This window comes from Fusarium keratoplasticum, chromosome 8 (genome assembly GCF_025433545.1).
Source record: "Fusarium keratoplasticum isolate Fu6.1 chromosome 8, whole genome shotgun sequence".
Classification (NCBI taxonomy): Eukaryota; Fungi; Ascomycota; class Sordariomycetes; order Hypocreales; family Nectriaceae; genus Fusarium; species Fusarium keratoplasticum.
Window position 1 is genome coordinate 2,981,505 of NC_070536.1, and position 20,536 is coordinate 3,002,040.

Below are 20,536 nucleotides of genomic sequence, written 5' to 3' on the forward strand. Positions count from 1 at the left end.
CTTTTCCCCGCACGTAAGAGTATAAAACCGAACGATCTAATGCAGGACGGGATAGCGAACCATAGACAGCTTCAGGATCAACGGGCCCGGCGAACCGAAAAGTCGCGGAAAACGTGGTTGTCACGCGCGCCGTAACAGGAAATAGAAGAGAAGCCGCAGTAGGCGTCGCAAATTCTTTGCTTGGCCTTTGAAGTAGCAACCCTTTCCCTGTACGGATACTGGCGAACAAGAAGCTGTAATCAGCTGCCGTGGGCACAGCGCAGCGCAGCGCGGATCTCTGCCCTCTGCCGAGACGAGACAAGACAAGGTGAGGTGCAATGAGCGATATGGGGCGTGCGGAGTCGAGGGGCGATGTGGAGTTTTTTACTTGCTGGGGGATAATCCTATCCGAGCTTGTAGAGCTAGACAGATGCTGATACAAGTCTGCTGGGATCGATGGGAGGGAAAACGATGAAATTGGCCAAGGAATGCGTGATGTAGAATCATTCCTGACCGGTCTGTTGACATGGCCATCGAGGTTGTGTCAAGTCTGCGACGACTCGTGAGAGACGGGTGATGACTAAGCCGGCATTTGTTGCTTAGAATTCCAGTTGGTGATGCCTTCAAGGTTCACAGAGCTTCAGTGTTAACTAAGAGCATGTCCTCGCTCCCTGCCTGGGACAAGAGAACAGTTCACGGTTGATCTACACCCAAACGATATTGACTCCCCTTCAATTCACCAGTCCCCCCTTATACCAGGCTTCATTCTTATAACATATTTTCTTGCTGTCTAGCTAACTTTCACAACAAATACCAATCCATTCTCTCCTCTAATCAACATACGCTCACCAGCACATCTATCGCGGTCCTAGCTTCTCCAGCACCCGCGGTCCCTGCTCCTCCCACTCCGCCTTGGTAACCCACATGCTCTCCTTGTCCGCCATGATGTTGGCCAGCACCGCACCGCCCAGGAACACCATGTGTCGCCGTCGCGGGGGATCCTCTATCCGCACCTTGAACTTGCTCAGACGCTCCGGGTTGCCCTGCAGCGCCCGCGTGAGCCACAGCTGCTTCAGCTCCTTCTCCAGTCGCGAGGGGAGTCCCGGGTACATGCTGCTGCCGCCGGACAGGACGATCGCCTTGAACAGGGACGAGCGGATGTCCACGTCGGCAGACTGGATCGTGTTGAACAGGAACTCGCCCAGGCCGGGCGACTCGCTATCGACAAGGTGAGGCTGGAACAGACACTCGGGCGCCTCGAATCGCTCGCTACCCACGCGGATCACACGTCCGTCCGGCAGGGTGTAATCCTCCACAAGCACCGTGGTATCCTCGCTCAGGCGCTTGTCCAGCTCCAGGTCGTATGACACGTAGCATAGCTTCTCCTTGATCTGGCGGACAGTCTCGAAATCGGCGGTTCGGTTGAGGGCGTATCCACGGCGCAGGAGCAGCTTGATCAGGTTGCGCGTCACGTCTCGGCCGGCAACATCTAATCGCTTTGTAAGGTGGTTGAGGACCACGGATTCGTAGACGGGGACAATGTGTGTGACACCATCACCCGAGTCGACGACAACACCAGAGCTCAGACCTACACCGCATTAGCTTCAGTCGCGTCCACAGCTTCCGTCAAGCTTCGGGCGCAACTCACCTTGCGCGTACAGGGCCAGGACGGCCTGGATGGCAACGTAAACACCTCCGAATCCATATCGATCAAACATGACCTCGCACATCTTCTCCCGGTTCTTGAGCGGGTTCATCGGCGGCTCTGTCAAGAGGATCTTCTGGCCCTGAGGATCCACCTTGAGCTTCTCAAAGAAGGTATAATCCCAGAGGTGCTCCATGTCATCCCACTTCTTGACGATGCCGTTCTCCATGGGATAGCTGATCTGAAGCATCGTTCGGGCGGCGGCGGCCTCGTCACCGCACATGATGTCCTTGATCACCAGGTCGCTGTCCGTCTGCTCCTCAGACCGGAGGATCGGCCGGCCGACGATGGACGGGTACTGGTGCTCGGGAAAGTTCTGCGCGGCATATCCGACCTTGAGGAAACCGGTACCGCCGTCGAGGACTAGGCGGTAGGAGTGAGGTCAGCTTTCCCCAGCTCAGGGGGTGTACAGGTTCAAGCTCGGGAGCTCTGGAAATGTGGTTCAAGCTTACCAATGGGTGGGGGGTTGGCCATCTTTGCGACAACCCGAAGCGGGATATAATTATTTGAACGTGGTGAGGCTGAGGTTGAAGGTGCGGTGTTGCTGTCGCCAGGAGCTTCGGGGAGGTTGAGGTGTTCGTCAGTGGTGGGGTTGTCGTCAGAGGTGGCTGAGGCGGATCACGTGGCGCCCCGCGATAAACTTGATGGCTTCAACAATGTCGGTGCCGTCATATAATTCTGGGGCCCCGCTCAGAGAAGACTCATAGATGATTTCTGGTTCACAACAAGATAGCTCTCCAGGCTCACGCCGCGTTTCAATCGCATATTCCAGGGTCAACTCTTTATAGATTTCTTTACATCATGTCCGAAATTCGCTTCCTTCGGCGGAGTCTCCGCATCCTCGTCCTCAATCCCAACTCATCCACCACCATGACGGCAGGGGCGGCCAATGCCATTCGGCAAATGTCTCTTCCAGAAGTATGACATCTCAAGACAAACAGAGATTGAATTTCTACACACGCTGATCTTGTCAAAGTCGGTGGAGATTTACACCTACACGGCCCCTCCAGGTGTTGCCCCTGGTAGCATCAACGACCAGGAGGGGATTGACGCCAGTGCAAAGGCTGTCCTTGATGACCCCAACATTCAGGAGGAGCTCGACTCCGACAAGTACGATGCGGTGCTTGTGGCTTGCTTCAGCGTGCACTGTCTCGTCTCCAAGTTGACGAGATACCGTCACCTCGCTGTCACCGGCATCTTTGAAGCCAGCATTCTCACGGCTCTTTCTCTCATTCCCGCACCAGACGATGCCAGCAAATGGGGCATTGTCACAACGGGGAAATGGTGGGAGGACCACCTGTCGAACGGTGTCAAGAAATTCCTTGGCCAGGAACGGGATGGCATCAACAACAAGTTCGCCGGCGTCTTCTCGTCTGGCCTCACCGCAGGCGACTTTCACACGGTATCACCAGAGCAGGTCAAGGAAAAGCTCAAGGGAGCAACTCGGGAGCTACTCTCTTCGGGGCAGGTGTCATGTGTCGTGATGGGGTGTGCAGGAATGGCGGGTCTGGAAGAAATAATTCGCTCAACAGCTGTCGAGATGTACGGCAAGGCCGACGGCAATCTCGTCTACATCATCGACGGTGTCAAGGCTGGTGTCATGCAGTTGGAGCAGATGGTCCACAGCAAAAGGGCCTTTCGATGAAAAGTCATGTCAGTGATATCTCATTATTTCTGTCAAGTCATACCTGCAAACGCCTAAACCGCTCATATCCATCAAGCATTGTGAAAAGGAACTGGCTAATAACACTTGCTCAGACCCTTGAGGAATCTGTCAAAATCATGAAGCACTCATAAAATGACTGAAGCTGCAACTCGCTTTGTGGATGTGCAATTGTCACTGATCCAGGTCTGAACCAAGTATGCGTGGTGCGTTGGCCTTTACGCCGTGTTGCCCCTAATCAACCCGTCGCGTTCTGCCCCAGACCTCGTCGGCATCCTTCTTGCCCTTTGTCTCTGGCACATTCCAAGAGACAAAGATGGCTGATCCACTGGCCAGGCCAGCGAAGATGAAGTAGACCCATCCATGACCGCCAAGAAGGTTGTTCAGAGCCGTGTTGACGATGGGGAAGAATTGGGCCACGATGAATGTAGCCACGTAGTTGGCCGCAAGGCACCAGCTCTGTGTAGCTCCAACAGCTTCCTGCCCGACCAGCTCAGAGGCCAGGATAAAAGGCACGGGGCCGAGCCCAACGGCATAGAAGCCCACGAAGATGACGACAGCAAAGGCTGACAGAATCTTGACGCCAAAGACAATCGAAATAGCAAGAACAAATGCGCTTGATCCTTGTCCGATAATCGACGCGAGCAAACAAGTCTTGCGGCCGAGACGGTCAGGCAGAGGAGCGCAAGCAACCGTAGTAATCAGATTGACCACTGAGATGAGGATGGTAAGGAGGGCCGAGGAAATCGGGAGGAGGTCCGCAAGGAGGGAGACGGAGTACATGATGATCGAGTTGATGCCGCATAGTTGTTGCACAAACATGATACCAACAACGGCAACAATGGCGGGCCTGTAGAGAGGGTCTTTGAGCACCTGAAGGAAGCCGAGGTGCTCAACAGGGCCCTTTACAGCGGCAGGGGCTATTTCAGCTGCTCCATCGGCCTGAAGAAGCCCCTCCTCTTCAGTCGCTTCCCGTTCATCGGAGCTCCATGCCTCGGTTTCCTCGTGGATGTCGTAGCCCATACCACGGATCCTCTGCAACGTCCTCTTGGCCTTTGTAGAATCACCCTGCGCGGCTAGCCACGATGGACTCTCGGGCACAACCACCAGACCCAGAGTCTGTGCTGCAGAAATAAAGAAGCCGGAGCCAAGGATCCATCTCCAAGCGTTTCCGTAGCTTAGGAAGTATCCAAGGGTCTGAACGCCCAGAATGCCCACGTTGATGGAGATCTGGGTCATGAAGCCAAAGAGGCCGCGCTCCTTGGGTGGCGCAATCTCGCTGATGTATAGAGGTACCACAACAGTAGAGGCACCAGCGCCAATTCCGGAAATGAGGCGGCCGAGCGCCATAACAAAGACACTTCCGGCGATTGTCTCGATGGCTGCTCCAAACAGGTAGAGCAGGGCGGTGAAGCGCATCGCAGGAAGACGACCGCGTCGAGACGAGAAGGGGCCAGACACCAGGGCTCCCAGCAAGCCTCCCAATGTGAATATCGACGATATGGTTGCGAAAGCAGCTTCGTTCATCGGGATACAATTGGAGAAGAGGCCGCCAGTGGGCTCGTTCGGTTTCGAAGAGGTGACGAACCCCTTGAGACGCTCAAAGGTCGAGATGGACTTTTTACGGCAGGTGATGACATCTTGGGGCGCGTTGAGCTCGGCCTGTGGGTGATTGTCAGCAAGAGGTCATTGTCAGGGCATGCTGATGCTGGAGGGGAGGTACCAAATGGAAGCCGAACTGTAATGATCCCAGCGTCGTGATTACGATGAGCAGGATCAGATAGCCGCTGATATCGCGGAGCCTGATGGGGCCGCCTGCCATTTTGCCGTCGATTGCCGTGAATTGCTAAGGAAGCTGTAGAGTAGCTATCGCGGTGAAGTGGTGTTGAGAGTTGGAGGTTCGTCCAGCAGCAGCTCCCATGAGCTTCGGCGGGTGGTCATGGGGTGGGTCCACGTGCCGCAGTGGCTTGCATCCCCCCCTGCGTCATTCCGAGATAGGCTCTAGGGTCAGCCATGGACAAAGAGTTACGCCATGGCTCAATGCGATCTGAATGCGGAGGAATGTATCGAACTTTGTTTAGGTAGAATGAACGAGATCTACGTTCTATGTTGCCTATAGAGTTAAACTCTAAGCTTCCCCTTAGGAAAGTATCCTGGGATAAGAGTAAGGCATCATAAACAGCCGCCTTTAACCATGGAACTCAGGTGGTTGTTATTCAACCCCGCCTTTAATTAGGCGCCGGGAAAATAAAGACATTCAACTCGACTCTACGCTTTTGGGTGAGGTTCTTGAGATAACTGCTATGAGCGACCCATGGAGTATTACTGCAGGTGTAGTGGCAGTACTTCAACCTGCTGCCACGGCCACTCAGTATCTCAAAGACGTCAAGCAAGGCTCAACCGATCGGCTACGATTGCGCCATGAGCTGAGGAGCACAGCCTGTCCGCTCGAGATGCTCAAAGACCGTATCGAGAACTCAGAAGACGCGATTGAGGCTGCCCAGACCCTGAAGACTGTGCCTATCATAACGCTAGCCAGTCCCGGCGGCCCTCTCAGCCTCTTCAATATGATCCTCAAGGTCATTGTTGCCAAGCTTGCGCCTCAGTGTAGTGTGGGGGCCTGGTTAAGGCTAAGCTAACGAACCTCAAACTTGACGATCTGATTGACAAATCTGACAGATCTGAGACCAAATATCGAGACAAGGAAGCGAAGAAGATCGCCCTTTGGATAACTCCAACATCTTTTCGTGCCAAGTATGCCAACGTCTTGGAAAGTGGATGGCCTGGGACTGGCATCTGGCTACTTGAGCATGAGACCTTCCAGAGCTGGTTAAAAGGAGACATCGATACCTTGTGGTGCCTGGGTGCTCGTGCTTGTGGTTATTTCAACTGTGATGGTTTAGTCAGGGCTGTCAAGACGAAACTCGCGTGAGTAGGCTCTTGATCTTGGTGGCTTTCATCGTCACTTACCCAACTTGCTTCAGCTCCTTGATTTTCCCCAGTAGTTTGGATGCCACGTACTCGGATGCCCTAGAACTAATCTACAGCCAAACCCCAAACGCTGTATATCTAGCTGAGGCTGTGTTGTTCCGGGTGTTGTATGCGAAACGGCCCCCTATGGCTTTGGAGTTCCAGCAAATGGACGCCACCCAGGAGCCATCAAAGGACATGGCCCTTCAAGATGACGATGTTCCGGACGGCATATCCTAACTGTCGCTTTTTCGGGGCCTCAACATCGTCAATGGAGATTTATAGACTGTTTGACTAGTTTATTATAAGGCTGAGCAATACTTTGAAGGGTCTCATGGTTAAAAGCTTATGCAAGGCAGGACGCGCATCACATGGATCAATTCGAAGTATCTGGCTTTGCAAAACCTTTCTGGTGGTATCTGTACAACATACAATGACATGGCCTAGCGGCTCAAGCAGTATCCTTTCCTTGAATATGCTGTGAAGGGTTGGGCTCTGAAATCAACAAGCTCAAAGGAGATGATTTCGTCCGGTGGCTGGACAAGTTGCCTTCCGATGCTACCGCGGTGCATAGAACAAATCAGGGTTTCGGCCTTGACGACTTCCGCTATTTCAACTGGAGCCGAGAGTTCCCAAGAGGTACCCCTGCTCTCGTTTTCGCCGCTGCTGGTTGACCACGGGGCAGTACTCCCTCTCTATTGGCCGCCGAGCGTCTACCGGGGCCTCAAGCAGGGCGTTTAAACAGCTTGTCAGGTGGCTCATGGCTGGCTATGAAGCCGTTGCTAGAAACCTTCTGCCACGATAAAGTCTCAAGATGGAGAGTGAATTGGCTAGAGTTCAAGAATCCGATGAGCCGGCTGAAGACGAGGTTACGACCAAGGCCGTATCACAGACTCAGCCATTTGGGACGGCCTGGATGAGTTTTCCGAGGTGGTGGAGGACATGGAGTACAGCATGGGGCTTTCAAGGCGTTACAGCCTGAATGAAGAGACTGCCAAAGGACATTTCGTACAGGTCGTCAGCTACACCAATAAAGTAACGGGCACGGTAGACACTGTGAAGACATTTAATGTCGAGAAATGGTCTAAATCGACCGCCAAACTCGAGGGTGTATGGCGTGAGTCTCGGGTACTGCGGAAAGTACAACGAGACTCTCACGAAACATCCTGCGCCTTACTGATTTAGGGGCTGAAGACAAAGAATGCAAGATCTTCATAGTTCTAGGACATGCCCTAGAAGGAGATCTCTTTAACTTGATTGTCTAAAAACATTGTTTGAGCGAGAATGACTGACGTAGAGTCGCCTCCTAGATGTTTTCAGTGCTTGCTTTCTTGACGAGTTGCATTGATTTTCAGATTGAGTACCTAGTGAGACTAAGGCAAGAAAGCATGACCTGGGATATGCAACATGGGGATATCAAGCTCGAGACTCTTCCTCTGTTTTATACCGAGACTCTCTTCGTCATGGCTGTCAGTTTCGGTATCCCGCGGGATTCTATTAGCTGACAAGTAAACCTTGATGGGTGTTTTCTAAGCGCCAGGCCCTGGTTGGCCGCTATCAAGCCAATAAGACCTTCTTTCGTACGAGCATAACATAGAGCGGAGCCTTTATACCGACCTCTGGTCTTCTTTCAATTACCTCATGACGGCGGTCCGACTTTTCAGAGCTATACCACTCATGATGTTTCGGCCAGTGGTTTTGAAAATTCATAAGCCAAAAGGTACGTCGGCCATGTCCGAGTGCCGAACCGCTCTTACCTGAACTTAGTTGGAATGAACGAGAGATATGACGACAAGAACTTGCTACTAGTTCTACCCAGAGTTTTTGAGATATACTCAGCCACTTCTAGATTCAGACCTTGTTAACAACACGTCCTCTATTACAAAGCGGTAGACGTCAGCAACAATACTTCGGAACGTCGGGTTGACCCTTTGCATGATACGATTTCACGTATCCTCCTTCCCTTCTTTGTCTCGGCGTCACCGAGCAAAAGTCCTCTCTTCGTATAGCGGCACAGTTCAAACTTTGACAAACCCAGGGTAACCCAGGTAGTTGACAAATGGCGATTTTTGACTTTGGGCTAACTCGGAAACAGCTCGCCACAGCGGTGAGCACGGCGGTTCAAGGAATCCACTTCCCAGTCTCGGGAACACGATCCTCCCGTGTTAGCGGCAGATCTTCGTAACGTTGTCTTGCAGACTCGCGAAAAGTGTACGGTAGACGTATACGGTGGGCAAGGTTACAGGGTAGAAGTGGGTTTTCAGTTGATGATTACGTGTATGTATGCAGACCGGAGTTTACAGGACTGACGAACAACTCGCATTAGAGACTACGTATGTGGCAGAATAACAAAGATTCAGCATGGATAAGCACTGAATGCTTGCGTAGACCGAGCAGAATAGTTTAGCTGCTTAGCCTTATTCCTATAATTTCATATGGTGCCTTGGCATTTCGCTCTTCTCTACTGACATCTCAACAAAAGTCGGAGGTTACGGAGTCCGCAAATCAGAGCAGACAGGAAGCCTAGTTAACCTATCATACCAATCCCTGAGCTGCCATCGGCAGGCGTGGGTGATTAAGCTTTCTGTCTCCAAAATATCTCAAACACGTTGATCATTTTTCCTCCAATCGCCCACGTTCAACCGTATCCGTGCTCGCATATCCCCCGGCACGTGGTGCGATCCCTGGAGGTATTGGGCCCCGTCTAGACTCATGATCCGTAAAGACATTAGATAACGACTTGCTCACGTATTCTGCTTTACGAGATCCTGCGGTACTCATCATTTGCGTGGACTCTACCTGTAACACTAGTCTCTCCCTCATAGCACTTGAGACAGCCCTGTTATACGATCATCTCGAGCTCAAACAACCATGATTTTTAGCTTGCTCTCTAGCACCTCGTCTAGTAATAACCATAACGGTAACCATGATCCGGCGTCCCGGGGTGGGTTGTCGCCGCCCGGACATGGGACCATCTCGGACGGGCCGACCCCATAACAAAGGGGCGTAAGGCGTGGATCTCGGGACACGATCCATGAATGGCAAGGTGCAGCGCTCGGAAGAAATCCAGGGGCTGGTTCCGTGATGATGCTACACTGGACTGGGCGAACTACCGAAAGTAAGGGTCCTGAGCCATTCCCATGGGCGTGTCCGCTTGTTAACCGTATTTTGAAGCATCTGACTTAAGGTTAAGATGGAATACGAGGTTGTTCAACCCCCGTGTACTCTTCTAGGACTATCCTAGAATAAGCTGTGAAAGTGAAAGGGGGCAGGCAGTCAGCAGAAGATGTTGGAGGCTGCGATTGTTGAACGACAGTATGCCAAGCAAAGCCGGTAGATAGAGTAACACGTCGATCAAGATGCCAGTCGGATTTTCCTCCCCATCTCCGTGATCCATACTGCTGTTGGCTCTAAAAATTCGGCAAACATTCATAAGGCTGAACCCATCACCCGGCTCCAGCTCGCTTGTCCTTGTCAGCCACTGCCGACCGATGGAGCTCCAGGTACATGAATTACCCTGCTGCAGCAGTGACAGTTGTTTACATGCCTCACGGCTTGACCGACTCGGTTTCGCTCCAGGACATCCTTGCAACGGCGGAACAATTCCTCCATTGGGGAGGTGGCCTTCTGGAATAGGGCCACGCAACGATCTTCTGGGTGACAGGATGCAACAATCGCCCCGAATACACACCCTGACGGTTCGGCGAAGCAATGATTCCCCGGGGTTTGTATGTCACTCCGGCACTACACCGCCAAGGGCATGGAAGCCTACGGCTCCTCGGTGTTTGCCGAGTAGTGAAACACCGAGAAGCGATGCAATCTATCATCCCAACCTCGAGGAACGCCAGGTATAAAAGGGTAGCCAAGTCCTCTCCTAGACAACCCCTTCACTCCATCACCATCACGCACTCAATCAGACATCACTCAGCTCAACTCTCAAGCTCAACTCAATCACCATGAAGGCCTCCGCTCTCATCATCGCCGCCGTCACTGGCGCCTCTGCTGCCGTCACTACCACTCTTCCCGCTTCCAAGGGTGTCCAGAGCGAACCCACTGCCATCCCCGTTCCCAAGGGAGGCAAGTACGATGGTGGCATGAAGCGATTCGTGCGCAACCGTAAGTCAACCCTGAAACAACAATCCGGCCGTCATGACAACCTCGGTTACTAATATCCATTTCCGCCTCCAGCCACCACTTGCAAGGACCAGTACGAGACTGGTGAGAAGGACGCCTCCTTCATTCTCGAGGACGGTGCCACTCTCTCCAACGTCATCATCGACCGCTCTTCCGGTGAGGGTGTTCACTGCAAGGGCACTTGGTAAGTCCCTATCTCACCAACACCTACACCACAACTAACACATCCACTAGCACCCTGAACAATGTCTGGTGGGCCGACGTCTGTGAGGACGCCGCCACCTTCAAGCAGAAGTCTGGTACCTCCACCGTCAACGGTGGTGGTGCCTTCAGCGCCCAGGACAAGGTTCTCCAGTTCAACGGCCGCGGCACGCTGAACGTCAACGACTTCTACGTCCAGGACTACGGCAAGCTGGTCCGCAACTGCGGCAACTGCGAGGGCAACGGCGGCCCCCGCAACATCAACATCAAGGGCGTTGTCGCCAAGAACGGTGGCGAGCTTTGCGGCGTCAACCACAACTACGGCGACGTCTGCACCATCACCGACTCTTGCCAGAACAAGGGCAAGAGCTGCCAGGCCTACACCGGCAACGACCAGAAGAAGGAGCCCCCGAAGTTCGGCGAGGCTGGCGACAACGGCAAGTCTTGCCTTGTCAAGAGCCTCCGCACCAACTGCTAGATGGCTTCACCCAGCTCTGCAGAGCGGTGATGAGTCTCGCCTCCAGGAGGAGCTTCTCCATGGGGGAGAGATTAGTCACTGCTTGATGATTGTGTGTGTTATCTTAAAGTTGTCACTTCTATGGAATCTAGCTGGATCTGGTGCTAGAGAGGAAAAAAGAGCATAGAAGTGATAGTTCTTGTGTGTACATATTTAGACTGATAGTATATAAAACGTGGTGCTTGATGGAACTCCTTGGCTGCTCATGTCTTTCGATTGCCCTTCTCAGTGTGCCCTCTCATTGAAGAAAAAGTACAGAAGCTTCAAAGAGGCTCTGGGCTCGCGGACTTAACGATATCCTGCAATGCACCGCAACTTGCATCAAATACCCATGGATGATAGACATAGTGCTCAATGGTCAACCGCTTCTCCCTGTTCACACTAATCATGTTGTGGATAGTAAATAGACAAGGTATGATTCATTGGCCTAAAGTAGAATAAGGCCCACCTGCTCACTCAACTCTCCCCAATCACAGCAGTCTGACGAGTTACATGGTTCAGTACAGATTACTGCATAGGGTCTAGTAGAGAATGATTCATAATGAACACACTGTTTCGGATGGGTATCATTTGAAGTTGATGATTGAGAGGGAGAATATATAAGAGAATGTTGGTAACTTGAAGAGAAAGAGATTGTTTACTATCCGATTCAACAATACCAATCAAGGTGACACTGGAAACACCACTACCAACCAGTGCCAAGTAACTATGAAGACGAAATCCACCCCCGAGTACGCCGAGGTCACGGCCGACTTCAAACCCCTCCCAAAACACGGCCACCTCTCAGAAAAGATCCCAGAGTATGCAGCCGCTGAGGATCAGATCAGGGCTGGCTACGAGCCCATTTGGGGTGCCCCCGACTTTCCTTCCATGCGGGCCATTGCCGGCAATGCTGATGCTCCCATGCCCCCTGGTGGCCCGGATCGCTACCATGAGGTAGTGACGGAGTTGATTCAGTTTCCTGTTCGTGATGGGACTTTGATTGAGCTCAAGGTTTACAAGTCGCCGAGTGTTGTGGAGGATGCTACTTTGATGTATCGCATGCACGGCGGTGGTATGTTCTGAATCTGAGTATCAAATGCGATCTGCTAATTTCTGCGACTTAGGCATGGTTGTTGGAAGCCACGAAGTTGATGGTGCCGAGAATGTCTATGCTGCTACCAACACCAACATTGTTGTTGTCAGCGTGGATTACCGCCTGTGAGTTCTTTTGGCATCAAAATTGAGAACTATCCGCTGATGATGCTAGGGCTCCGGAATACCCATTTCCAATCCCATTCCAAGATAGCTACGATGGTCTCCTCTGGGTTTGTGGCTCATATACAACACGCTGAAAGTGGTGCACGTTACTAATGGCCCTTCAGTGCAAGGAGAATGCAAAGACCCTCGGTGTCAACCCTGAAAATATTATCCTGAGCGGAAGCAGCGCAGGAGGCAGTCTTGTGAGTACGCTTCAAGTGTTCGCTGGAGTATGTGTTAACATCCTACCCTAGGCCGCAACTGTTGCCGTTCAGGCTAGAGACGATGGGCTGACTGGCATTGTTGCTCAAGTCCTCCACTTTCCTTTGACTTGCCACCCCAAGTTCTTCCCCAGGGAAAAGTACGAATTTGGAAGTTATATCCAAAACTCAGAAAACCCTGTTCTCAGCTCTGTTATTTACGAGCTGACTCTCGACGCGCACACTCCTAATGTTGAGCATGACTGGAGGCATTCACCTCTTCTCGCAAAGTCGCATGAGGGCCTCCCTCCAGCACGTGAGTCTTGACTTTGCAATTGCAAGACTTCAACTGATCATTTTCTAGTTATTCAATGTGCGGGTGGTGACATTCTTCGCGATGACGCGTTTGCCTACGCTGAAGCCCTGGAGGTCGATGGTGTTGATGTTGAGCTACATGCATACGCTGGCTTACCTCACTGCTTCCCTGTTATCCTTACTCAGATTCCCCAAGTTGCTACTTTTTATGAAAGATATACCAAGTTTCTAGAGAAGTATGCCAAGTGAGGGTAATGTCTGGAGACGATGGAGAATTACAAGAGGAAGGCTCAGGGAGGGATGTAATACTGTGGACTAGGGTCCGGGGATACCGAATCAATCTCTAATTATCCTTCTAAATGGCACAATTTGATTGTATAAAGTGAAGAATTTCTCCTGGAATTGATTTTCCGTCATGAAAATATGAAGCTGACGACTCACTACTCCTTGCAAGTCCTCACGAGTGAAAGGGTACCCCATCAAGCTCTTAATCATGGTTGCTAGGAGTAGTGCATGCACAGAGGTACTTGGGAGATTTGATGATAATGCGAGGTAAAATCGCTGCTGTTTCTAATAAAATCCCTAGTCCTTCACCTATCCTAAGAGTACTGGACTTAGAATTGCTGGTCGATAAAGTAGTCATACTTGGGCGCCAACCGAGCTCGGAACTTGCGGCCCCAGATCATCAAGGGGACACATGTCAGAGCGATTGCAGCCGCGATGCAACCAAGGAGCACAAACATGTCATAGACGCCCATGCCAGCCATCCATGGCGAGACGGCAAAGACGAGGCCTGTCGCGATGATGTTGCGGACGAACACAACAGCTGTCAGAGCAGGACCGAGAATCTGGAAAAGAAAAGTCGTCAGTATAGATGTAGAGTTGTGTGGCTTGGAGTGAGGCTTCTTACAAGTTGGTATGAGTCTTGGACGTAGGTGAGGGCGATGTCGCCACAGCCTCCGATGGAAAAGCCGATGAAGGCGGCACCCACAGCGTTAATAATCCAAGGCATTCCCTTCATGGCATGTTAGACTCTATCAAGTGTAAGGGGTGAAAAAGATATACCTTTGCAATCGTCAAGCCGTACATCAGACAGCCAATGACCATTGCCATGCCCGGCACCAGGAACAGCCAAAGTCGTGTTTCGGGCTCGTAGATGCCTCCACGGCGCTTTGCAATCTGCACAATCATGTAGTCTACCAGCGGTCCGCCGAACAACGATCCAAGGATGGCACCGATGAAAGGAGGTAGGTTCATGTTTCCAATACCAGCAGGCGAGAGGTTGTAGGGAGGAGCCGCATAGAGAGCGCTCTGGGTGACTGCTAGAATGGCGAGCATGGCGATGCTCCATCCGTATTGAAGGGCGGCAAACATGACTGCGGGGAAGACGGCGAGGATGTGGAAGGGCTCGTAAAACTGCTTCCAGAATGATTTACCAGCGGCGGCTTCCTTGTCTAGGGACCAAAGCGCATGTCGCTCCCAGTATGTCTTCATCGGGATGTTGGTATCAATCTCGACAAGTCTCTTCTGTTGACTCAAGATAGCCTCTTGGTCTTTATCAAGCGATGCGGGAACTGGAGGCTTAGCAATGCTGCTGACTTTGTTGAGTTGGTCGTCGGGTGTGTTTGGTGTGATGTCGTGACCGGTCAGCGGAGGAGGAATGTACTTGGACTCTTCGAGGAAGAAGAACATGATGATGGAGAGGGCTCCCATGAAGATGGCGCAAAGCCAGAAACCCCATCGCCAGCCCATGGAGACGGCGATGTGGCCACCCACAACGGGTCCGAGATAGTTCTAGACTTGTGTTAGTCGAGCTGAGGCGCGGGATTGACTCGAAGGAACTGACTCCAATCACGACCATGATGAGATAGATGCCGTTCATGGTACCTCGCTGGTGGACGAAAAAGAGATCGGATACCTAGAATACCTGGTCAACTAACTGGTCACTGATGTGTCACCGTTGAGTGATGGCTTACCGTGACCTGGAAGAGTGCCTCATTGACAGCTCCAGCAACTCCAGCGACGAGGTTAGCTCCAATCATATCCCCCACGGTCTGCATCTCAGCCTGCCACACGGCAGCCGCAAACATGACAAGGGCTGTAACGATGTAAACAGGTCGACGACCAATGCGGAGAGCAAGAGGGATGAAGATGATGCAGCCGACCGACAAGCCTGCCATGTTGGTTGCGTATCCGTTGTTGAGAGCGTCGTAGCTCATGCCGAGCTGTTCGTTAAAGTCTTGCCACATTGGGACGCTAATGCAGAGACTGGATACAGGGTTAATTGTGTGTAGTTTGGAGACGAGATGGGGGCTTACATGGCGAATACCATCATGGCGTAGAGGGAAAGGAGTGTCATGTGAATGGTCTTGCGTCTTGAACTCCAGTTCTGTGATTGTTAGATGGTGATCGGAACGTCTTGGAGTATACGAACCAGGGGCTGATTCGGATCGGAACTCGGCTGAGGCGCAAGCAAGATGTGCGTCGCCTGCGAGTCATTGATGCGCTGCGTGCCCGGAGGCAGCACGTCGCCATGCAATGTGTTGGACATGATGCAGGTTGAACTGGGCAGTTGTCTGAGAGAATGAGACTTGTCAAGAAACACTCGTGGTCATGGACATCGTCGTTGGAAGACGGAGGGTTTAAATGCAACACCAACCACACCCTCTTTGTTTATCACTTACCCGCGGCTACTCTTGTCAATCTTGGTCTAGTCGTATCAGCGTCGAGATAACCATCACCCCATCCCTGTCTAGGGGCATCCCAGCTGCTGGCGGCGCACATCCCCGGAGAGCGCACATTCCCGGATAGCGGATGCGGGGTAGCGCTGCCTGACACTAACCCGAAATTTACAATAGATTGCACACGTCGAATACGCCGGCTTGTGTCCAGGATGTTTGTCACGGTACTGGGTTGTGACGTCGAGGTGAGGAGGACATGGTGGGCCGATAACGGCGGATCATGTCGAATCGGATCGCTTCGCGGTGTACTGTGGTGGCTCGTTTACGGATAAGAATCTGGGGTAAAGAATAAATGGGTCTTGATTGAACAGGCCGGCTGATGTCCGAGGCTCTGGAAGGTCAAGACTTGGTTTGCTGCAACCGAGGACAGGAGCCAGGGGTGGTTATCTGTAGTGAGAAATGAGGTATCGATATTGTGACGCATCTAGTGAGATTTTTTAGTTATTACGGAGCACTACTCGCCACTCTTAGTGATGATTTGCTGCCTTGTGATTGAAAGAGTTTCCCTCTACGGGATGGAACGGCCAGGGCATTATCTGATGATCAGTCAGCTCAGAGACGAGACTCAAGTACACAAGACCTATGGCCGTTTCAAGAGCTGAACTCCTCCCGCCTTAAGCTGAGTTGGTGCTGACATCGGGTTGGGGGACCCGACGGCTACGTGGAGTCGGGCTGAGGTACCCGAGCATGCCGCCGACGCTATTTCTGAGATTGGATCTCTTTCTTTGTCCCCGATTGGACTTTCTTACGCGGGGGAATCTGACTTGCATGAACCTATTTCGTGAGAGACCTCTGCATTCGACATTGTCGCTGCTTGAACTATGCTGCGGCCCACCGAGCTCCCTGACCTAGGGCCGAAATAATGGACCAAGAAAGAGACGAAGACGAGTCTAAACTGAAATATGAGGGACTAAAGCCCGGATTGCTAAGGATATAGTTGGCAATCTATTGACTAACTGATGAAGACGTGCAAAAGATCTGGAAGAGCGTAAACAAAGCAATAAAGAGTAGCAACCTATGCGGGACAGAAAACAGGTCGACAAGTATATGATAGTAAAAACGCAGTAAATTCTCAAAAGCCTCGCTACAAGATCCATCTCTCGGAGAATAACAAGACATAAAAGTAAACTTTGCCTCTCAGGATGCTAGATCGAGGCACTTGTTCAGAAAAAACACACCCGCTCGCTAGTGAATTCCTCAGCCCCCCGTCTAGGCGGGCTGCTCGGTCGTATGCGGCTCAGCGTCCAGCGGCTTCTGCGCCCAAACCGTCTTGAGAAAGACGTACGGGTGATGCTTCAAGTTTCGCAGCTCGCTTCTGAAACGAGCGAGGTAGACGTGGACCTCATCCGACGACCAGCCCAAGAAGGTGGCGACAAAGTTTACGAAGCCTTCAGGGTCTTGGGTGCCAAAGACTTGGCCGAAGCGGCCTATCTCTTTCAGTTTGGGGTCCTTGGGCCAAGGACTAAGGGGACACTGCATACTGTTAGCTAGATACCGCAGGGTCATGGGATGGCTGGCTTACTTTGCCATTCCACTCCTTAATGTTGACAAATCCGGCCTCTTCCATAGCCGGCTTTTGGATCTGATCAGCAACCACGGTGAAGCTGTTTCCAATCTTCTTTGAAGCCTCGATAAACATTTTATCCCACTGGGCCAGGGCAGAATCCGGCGCAACCGTGTTGTCGTCGCTTGTGACGGTTGGCGAGACTTCGAAACTCTCGATCCAACCACCTGGTTTGAGGACCCGATATGCCTGCTTGAACAGTGCTGGCCAGTCAGGGATGCATCCGATCAGGTAGCGGAAGTGGACGTAGTCAAAAGAATCCGAGTCGAATGTCCACTCTTGGTTGCAATCTTCGATCTCGCTAATGACGAGATGAGAAATGAAGCATTTTAATGGGGAGTATGGTATCTTACAATTTGCAGTTGGGCGGGACCCAGCCAGGCTGGATAGGGGAGATGTCGGTGCCGATGACTTCGCACTGGGGGTACTCGTCGGCGAAGTCGCTAATTCGCAAGTCGTTAGGACAAAATCAGTCGTTGAGCAGCAACCAAACTCACATGGCCCATATACCTGCAAAGTGGTTAGAATCATATCACAGCGACCTAGCACGCCATGAGATGTCTACACTTACCGGTTCCTGTTCCAATATCAAGAGCTTTCTGGTAGATGACGGCAAGGTCAGAAAGAGACCTAAGGGTAGCTGAAGATACGTGGACGTACTTGGATATCATCCTTCAAAGGAGCCAAGTGAAGTGCTCCATCCTGGGACAGGGTCCACATGTGGTGGCTGGGAAATTGTCAGGGCTGTGTCCGATTTGATATTCAAATTACAAGGCAAAAGTCCTTACCCAATATCCATAGCTTCGCTTTGACGTTCATCGTTGGCGCCCCTGGCGGGAAGATCAGATAACGGTCTCAACTTCAAGACGCGATGAGAATTACCAGTATGCGGCGTTTCCCCTCTCGCTGTGGTATGTCCTGCCGTTGATGGTGCGGTAATCAAGAATACTCGACGAAAGGGAAGCGGTAGAACTCTCAGCGTCGGATCCCAGGGTTGGATCCTCCTCGCCAGCATCCTCATCCGCCTCGATCACGCCCACTTGGGCCTGTTCAGGTGATTGGGCAGCCTCTGGCGATTGAGGCGACCTCGGCGATGCGGGAGATCGGCTCTTTGGGCTGCTGCTCTTCGGGGGACTGCTGCCTGCCATGTTGGACTATTAGTGATGGCGGTTGTTGTTACGATGGTGATACGGTGGGTGGGTGGTTGGTGAAGTGAAAATAGGGAAATCAGAAGATTGAAAGAGGGGTACCGATGGAGGCGAGCCCAGCCCTTACAAAGCTCAGAATAGCGACAGGGTAGGGGACAGGGCCTATAAGTCAGGTGTTTCGCACAAGCGAGTAGCCCAAAAATCCCTCATTTCCTCTCCTTTTTAATTGATTGCGCAAAAGTCTAGTGTTTTCTGATATGTGATGTGCCGTGGTTGGTAACGTAGGTCATTGGCTATTTCTTCAACACCACGCGGCCACAGGGAAACCCCTTGCGCGGCAAGTCATGCAAGAAATAGTATAAATTCATCAGGCGGCACATTAGAGTTTGAGGCCTGTTTCTTCTGTTTATTGTGTGCGTGTGATAATATTTAATAACCTGCAAGATTATTTGGTTGCAATAATATTCGCTTCCGCTGCGGGATGAAGATCCGCTAGGTCGTAAACGTTGATGAATCCGGCTTTTGTTGCGAACCGGATGCTCCCCGCGTGGTCTAAATTAGCTTCATGTCAAGCCAACGTGGCGCCACTAGGTTGGGTGGGCTCACGAACAACGGCAACGGCCCGTTCCAATGAACAGCCGAACAGGCAGACGAGAGGATCTCGGGATTTTATTTGCTTTTGTGCCAGATTGTTAAAGTCAATCTGGACTCAACTCCATTGCCTGCTATACGCTTCGATAATCGATGAGCCTGAGTTGGTCTCTCTACGGGTAGTCTAGGGGAGTCATGTCACGCATTGAGGTTTGCCAAGGAAAGGTGGGATCACATTCATTTCAGCCAACATTGGCGAGATTGAACGTCGCTTGTGTAGGTAGGTTGATTTGTCTTAGAACAAGTCGTCACTAAGCATGGGCACTATTCCGGAGTACACAGGACCCTCCTGAGGGCTGTCCATTTCTCACCACAACCCTGAAAATGTCAGGTATCCGCACCAAAAGGACCTAACAGGAGGGTTGAGAAGCGCTAAGATATAGCGGACTTTCGCACTGGTATATGGGGCCTAGCTGCGAACTTATAGTGATGTCTGGGATTTTTAGTGGAGTGATGCATCAAATCCCCCGTTAGAGTATACTTATGGCCCCCACTTGTGGCGGCCTGAAGTCCATGTCTGTTGTCCATCCCCTTCACACCAACTACACATTTATGACATCCATATTGTAGCTGTTGGCCTGCACCTTGCAGGCAGCCTGATTAAAAGCCTGAACGGAATGGGATACACAGCCCCTGGCTCAGCCTCTCACATAGCCCTCCCACAAAGCCTTATCGAACGCCTTCGTGAAAGCCTTGAGGACGGCCTCATTCATGGCCTCCATGGCCTCCATGGCCCCATCTATAGTGGTATAAGAAATCATTTTCTCACTCGTCTAGATAGAAGAAATAAAACTCCTCACCACTCAAATTCCTCCCCCTCAATCAACACCTTGTGCCTTCTAGGCTGTCCCAGTTCTTCTGCAAGCTACCCCGCCCGCTTGATCTTTGCTGAAGGTTCAAATGACTGAGCATCAGTATAGCCCCATCCCTCATGGCAAGGGGGTAATCCGACTTCTCCGACTATTAAAAGGTTTCCCATGTGAAAGAGTTCATTGTGAACTCTTCGAGGTTGCGGCCTGGAAACCGGACGACATTACATATGAAGCACTGTCCTACACTTGGGGAACAACACCCGCTACTAGTACACCCGAAGATGATGCACGTCGACAATCCATGTCAAAGGACACCTCTTCGAAAAATTCCAAACCTGCAGGAGATATTACGCTTGAGGAGATTACTATCCAGAATCGAAGTGGGTTAACCACAATGAAGATTAAGCCGAATCTACATTCAGCTCTGCGGTACTTGAGAAGAGAGAATCAAGATAGGATTCTTTGGACTGATGCGATCTGCATCAGCCAGCTTGACGACGTCGAAAAGGGGGATCAGATTGGGCAGATGAGATACATCTATGAAAACGCCGAGCAAGTCCTTGTCTGACTTGGCCAAGGAGATGAGATGACTGACAAGATCTTGGACTCCATCCATAACCTGCACGAAGAAGCATCTGCCAGACATGACAACTGGAAGGACCCAAAACAACTCCTTACCATCTGCGGGCCAATATTT

General features: G+C 51.6%; 5 protein-coding genes and 2 pseudogenes across 7 annotated transcripts, besides 2 other annotated features; 3 read left to right on the forward strand and 4 right to left on the reverse strand.

Moving 5' to 3' along the window:
* Nucleotides 1-836: 836 nt before the first annotated feature.
* On the reverse strand, nt 837-2,230 carry NCS57_01072600 (Actin-related protein, ARP2 class; the record flags this gene model as incomplete). The annotated part of the gene is made up of 3 exons (XM_053060462.1): nt 2,137-2,230; nt 1,628-2,047; nt 837-1,567 (listed from the first exon to the last, which is right to left on the reverse strand). Exons 1-3 carry the CDS (start codon nt 2,156-2,158, stop codon nt 837-839), a joined length of 1,173 nt encoding a protein of 390 aa, XP_052910856.1. The 5' UTR covers nt 2,159-2,230.
* A 255-nt stretch (nt 2,231-2,485) lies between these two features.
* On the forward strand, nt 2,486-3,329 carry NCS57_01072700 (uncharacterized protein; the record flags this gene model as incomplete). The annotated part of the gene is made up of 2 exons (XM_053060463.1): nt 2,486-2,602; nt 2,661-3,329. 2 exons carry the CDS (start codon nt 2,486-2,488, stop codon nt 3,327-3,329), a joined length of 786 nt encoding a protein of 261 aa, XP_052910857.1.
* A 252-nt stretch (nt 3,330-3,581) lies between these two features.
* On the reverse strand, nt 3,582-5,169 carry NCS57_01072800 (MFS domain-containing protein; the record flags this gene model as incomplete). The annotated part of the gene is made up of 2 exons (XM_053060464.1): nt 3,582-5,009; nt 5,071-5,169. 2 exons carry the CDS (start codon nt 5,167-5,169, stop codon nt 3,582-3,584), a joined length of 1,527 nt encoding a protein of 508 aa, XP_052910858.1.
* Nucleotides 5,170-10,234: 5,065 nt separating this feature from the next.
* Nucleotides 10,235-11,130, forward strand: NCS57_01072900 (annotated as a pseudogene). Its single transcript has 3 exons — nt 10,235-10,433; nt 10,506-10,635; nt 10,686-11,130.
* Nucleotides 10,235-11,130: a sequence feature.
* Nucleotides 11,131-11,877: 747 nt separating this feature from the next.
* NCS57_01073000 (Abhydrolase-3 domain-containing protein) lies at nt 11,878-13,172 on the forward strand (the record flags this gene model as incomplete). Its single annotated transcript, XM_053060465.1, has 6 exons — nt 11,878-12,223; nt 12,276-12,369; nt 12,419-12,476; nt 12,534-12,611; nt 12,663-12,924; nt 12,973-13,172. The coding sequence occupies 6 exons, from the start codon at nt 11,878-11,880 to the stop codon at nt 13,170-13,172; spliced, it is 1,038 nt and encodes a 345-aa protein (XP_052910859.1).
* A 365-nt stretch (nt 13,173-13,537) lies between these two features.
* On the reverse strand, nt 13,538-15,498 carry NCS57_01073100 (annotated as a pseudogene). Its single transcript has 7 exons — nt 15,358-15,498; nt 15,242-15,312; nt 14,900-15,191; nt 14,770-14,841; nt 13,989-14,717; nt 13,834-13,938; nt 13,538-13,771 (listed from the first exon to the last, which is right to left on the reverse strand).
* Nucleotides 13,538-15,498: a sequence feature.
* A 1,375-nt stretch (nt 15,499-16,873) lies between these two features.
* Nucleotides 16,874-18,376, reverse strand: NCS57_01073200 (uncharacterized protein; the record flags this gene model as incomplete). Its single annotated transcript, XM_053060466.1, has 8 exons — nt 16,874-17,137; nt 17,187-17,529; nt 17,582-17,671; nt 17,726-17,738; nt 17,800-17,827; nt 17,889-17,955; nt 18,017-18,058; nt 18,111-18,376. The coding sequence occupies 8 exons, from the start codon at nt 18,374-18,376 to the stop codon at nt 16,874-16,876; spliced, it is 1,113 nt and encodes a 370-aa protein (XP_052910860.1).
* Between the last annotated feature and the right edge of the window lie 2,160 nt (nt 18,377-20,536).